The 3,150-nt window shown below is 45.2% G+C and overlaps 1 protein-coding gene across 1 annotated transcript; it reads right to left on the bottom strand.

Moving 5' to 3' along the window:
• Positions 1–826: 826 nt before the first annotated feature.
• foxd2 (forkhead box D2) lies at positions 827–3,150 on the bottom strand. Its single transcript, XM_034223558.1, has one exon. The coding sequence runs from the start codon at positions 2,716–2,718 to the stop codon at positions 1,624–1,626; it is 1,095 nt and encodes a 364-aa protein (XP_034079449.1). The 5' UTR covers positions 2,719–3,150; the 3' UTR covers positions 827–1,623.

Here is a 3,150-nt window from a genome sequence, read left to right as displayed (position 1 = left end):
ACAGATGACATGAAAGCGGAGCAAACCGAGAGCCTTTAGAGAAGATTGCTTTTCAGGCTCCAAATGTGTGTGGCTGGTCTCACAGGGGACCGCTCGCTGTGCGCACATTCACTCCTGTGGGCCAGGGGTCCGCACTGACAACATCAACAAACGACCCAAAAAGCCGCATTATGGTGGATTAGGAGCCTGATGAAAAATGCTGCTACAAATTGGCAACGAAAGCCCCAAAAGACCGTGGGTATATCCTTGTTCACTTTCAATTACAGACCGCCGAGGCCTGCTAACGTGCCCATTCATTTAGGGCCTTTGTAACACGCAGGGAAAATGGTCCTTAACAAGCGAGCGAAGGAGCCACACAAGAGGAATACTTGCGCACTGTTGCGTGATATTCATTGCTGTTTGTCGAGTTTTAAATATTTAAACTGGATTTTGTGCGGATTTCACACCTTAAAAGAGTCTTAATTAACTGCACTACTGAGAGATGGATGTTTTCGTCTGTTTATCGTCCTAATTGGTTAGTTTCCACACATGCATTCATTATATTAAGAAGCTGTATGATTAGAACACAAATACATATTTAGATTACCTTAATGTGCAAAAAAATGTACATGTATCATATAAGAAACATCGTTTTAATCCAAGGAAACTCAATAATATTTTATAAAAAGTAATAAAAAAGCCTAATATGTATAATGAAGGAACCTAATTTGTAATATTTTAACTTTTTTTTTTCAAAATTAGAGAAACACATTTATTTTAAATACACTTTTTTTTACCTTCAATTTAACCCTCGCTCATTAACTTTCAACGCAATAAAAAATAACGATTTTCTTTTTCCTTTCTTTTCAAATTCACAAACATTTATTATTCTTGTCATTACAACAACAAAAAATGACCTATGAACATTTAGGTGTCTCTCTCTATTGGTAACACATGACATACTGTATGTTTCACAGAGTAAAGTGTGAGATACGAACAACAATTAAAAGATTGAGAGAGGTAATGGGCTCTTTTATACCAAAAAAACACATAGCATACGTGTCCACCGACAACATGAAATGATCACAAATTCACTGTGTAGAGGAGATCCAGGGGAGAAGGGGAGGGGGGGGGCTGATAGTGGGAAATTGATATTTTTGTGTCAGAACCCCCCCCCCCCCCCCCTTTGTCTCCATGTGCTTTCTAAGTAAAACCTGAGTTCGCCGTCTCTGTCAGCCTATCAACAACAACAGTGCCATGTTCTCACGACGCACGAAATAAAAACAATATAAATCATAAAATTCTCAATTATATTTTCAAAAAGCCGGAAATCATCCTCTTTAGCCATGGTTGACACATATGTTAAAATAACAGGATCTATTTTCTCCCACTGACAAATGGAGGCCAGATTACAGGCCAGTTAAAAAGAGCCTCCTCCGAGTTTCTCTTGCTTTTGTCTCTGAATATTATACACATATTTACAAACCATAAATAAACCTCTCCTTTTTTCATTGTTAGGAAATGTGGAGAGCCAAAACATTCTTCTTCTTTTTTTTACCAACAATATACAGCCTACCTTCACTTAAGACGACGCCACAATTTGGCATTTTAATTAATTAATTATTGACATTTTTTTGTTTCTTTTTAGAAAGGACAAGTGGTCATATTGGGGTTTTTGCTGGAAAATGTCTGTGGCCCTGGTTGTAATATGCTGTCCTGTGATAGGGTCAAATGGTTTGAAGCCGAGGCCAGTGATGGGGTGAGGATAGCCAGGATCTGAGCCTGGCTGCCCGGCGGCGCGCTGTAGGAAGAGGCGGTGGAGTGGGCCGCGCCGATGATATTGTCAATGGAGAAAGAAGGCCGACTCGGGGCGCTGGAGTCCGTCTTGAGAGGCGGCAGGGACGGGCTGAGCTGTGGGTAAAAGGGCTTTCTTAAATCTGCCCCTAAAAGAGAGGGAAGGTGATGAGGCGCTTGGAATATGGAGGCTGATGAGGGCAAGGTGCAGTGGGCGTTGGGGAACGGGAATGAGCCACCTGTGTGGTGGTGCGGGTGATACGGGTTGTGGGCTGCGTGGAAGTTCTGCAGCTGGATTCCATAGTTGTATCCGTACGGGCTGTATCCAAACCCGGGTAGGAAGCCAGCAGCCTCCCGGAGGATTTCGTTAGCATGGTGCCTCTTGAAGCGCTTCCTCCTGCGCAAGAAGCTCCCGTTGTCGAACATGTCTGCGGAATCCGGGTCGAGAGTCCAGTAGTTGCCCTTCCCGGGGTTGCCTGGTTCTCGTGGGATTTTCACAAAGCAGTCGTTTAGGGACAGGTTGTGGCGGATGGAGTTTTGCCACGCGGGGAATTTCTCCCGGTAGTAGGGGAATCTGCTGCTGATGAACTCGCAGATCTCGCTGAGAGTGAGGCGCTTCTTGGGGCTCTGAAGGATGGACATGGTGATCAGGGCGATGTAAGAGTAAGGGGGCTTCACAAGTGCGTTTTTTCTGGATTTGTCCCCTATTGCAGTGCCGACCTCTGCGCCGGAGCCCATCTGGTCTGACGGACAGTCGGAGCTGCTGAGCCCGGGAGAGGAAGCCCTCTCGGCCGCGTTCTGGGAGTAATTATCGTCCGAGTCATTGTCAAACTCATCGTGGATGTACTTTCCGTCTTTTCCCACGGATATGTCACCCCCAACCACGTCGATGTCCAAATCTTCGGACAATGCAGAGCTGTCGGACATATCCGTCCCTAAAGTCATCCTCGGAGACGCCGCTTCTCTTTCCCCTCTCTCCCAGATTTCCCTCCTCTGGTCCGGCGAGGAACTGACTCTCCCTCTCCCCCCTCACAACCACACCAGAGTTTTGCTGCAGTTTTATCTCCAACTACTGAATGCACACATGGCTAGAATCTATTGAAAATATAAAGAACTCTTTGACCTGCAGTGGATTTGGAGAGTCCTGGTCGTCCGGGGCTTGTCAAGCAGGGCCGTGAAACTTCTGACTTTCAGCCGTAAAAAACAACAGTCAAAGTTCATCGGTCTTCCTCCAATCTGGATTCGTGTTTTCTTGAAATGCGATTGTTTCCGTCTGTGATCAGTTTATGCGGTAGCTCGTTTGAAAAAAGCTTCTTTTGGATATCCTAACTGTCTTTCCAAAATATATTTTACGCACGGGGTTGGGTAGGTATCCAG

This window comes from Gymnodraco acuticeps, unplaced genomic scaffold (genome assembly GCF_902827175.1).
Source record: "Gymnodraco acuticeps unplaced genomic scaffold, fGymAcu1.1, whole genome shotgun sequence".
Lineage (NCBI taxonomy): Eukaryota > Metazoa > Chordata > Actinopteri > Perciformes > Bathydraconidae > Gymnodraco > Gymnodraco acuticeps.
This window is presented reverse-complemented; position numbering and strand designations above follow the sequence as displayed.

Coding starts and splice junctions, on each gene's coding strand:
- foxd2 (XM_034223558.1), bottom strand. CDS start 2,718: ATGACTTTAGGGACGGATATGTCCGACAGCTCTGCATTGTCCGAAGAT.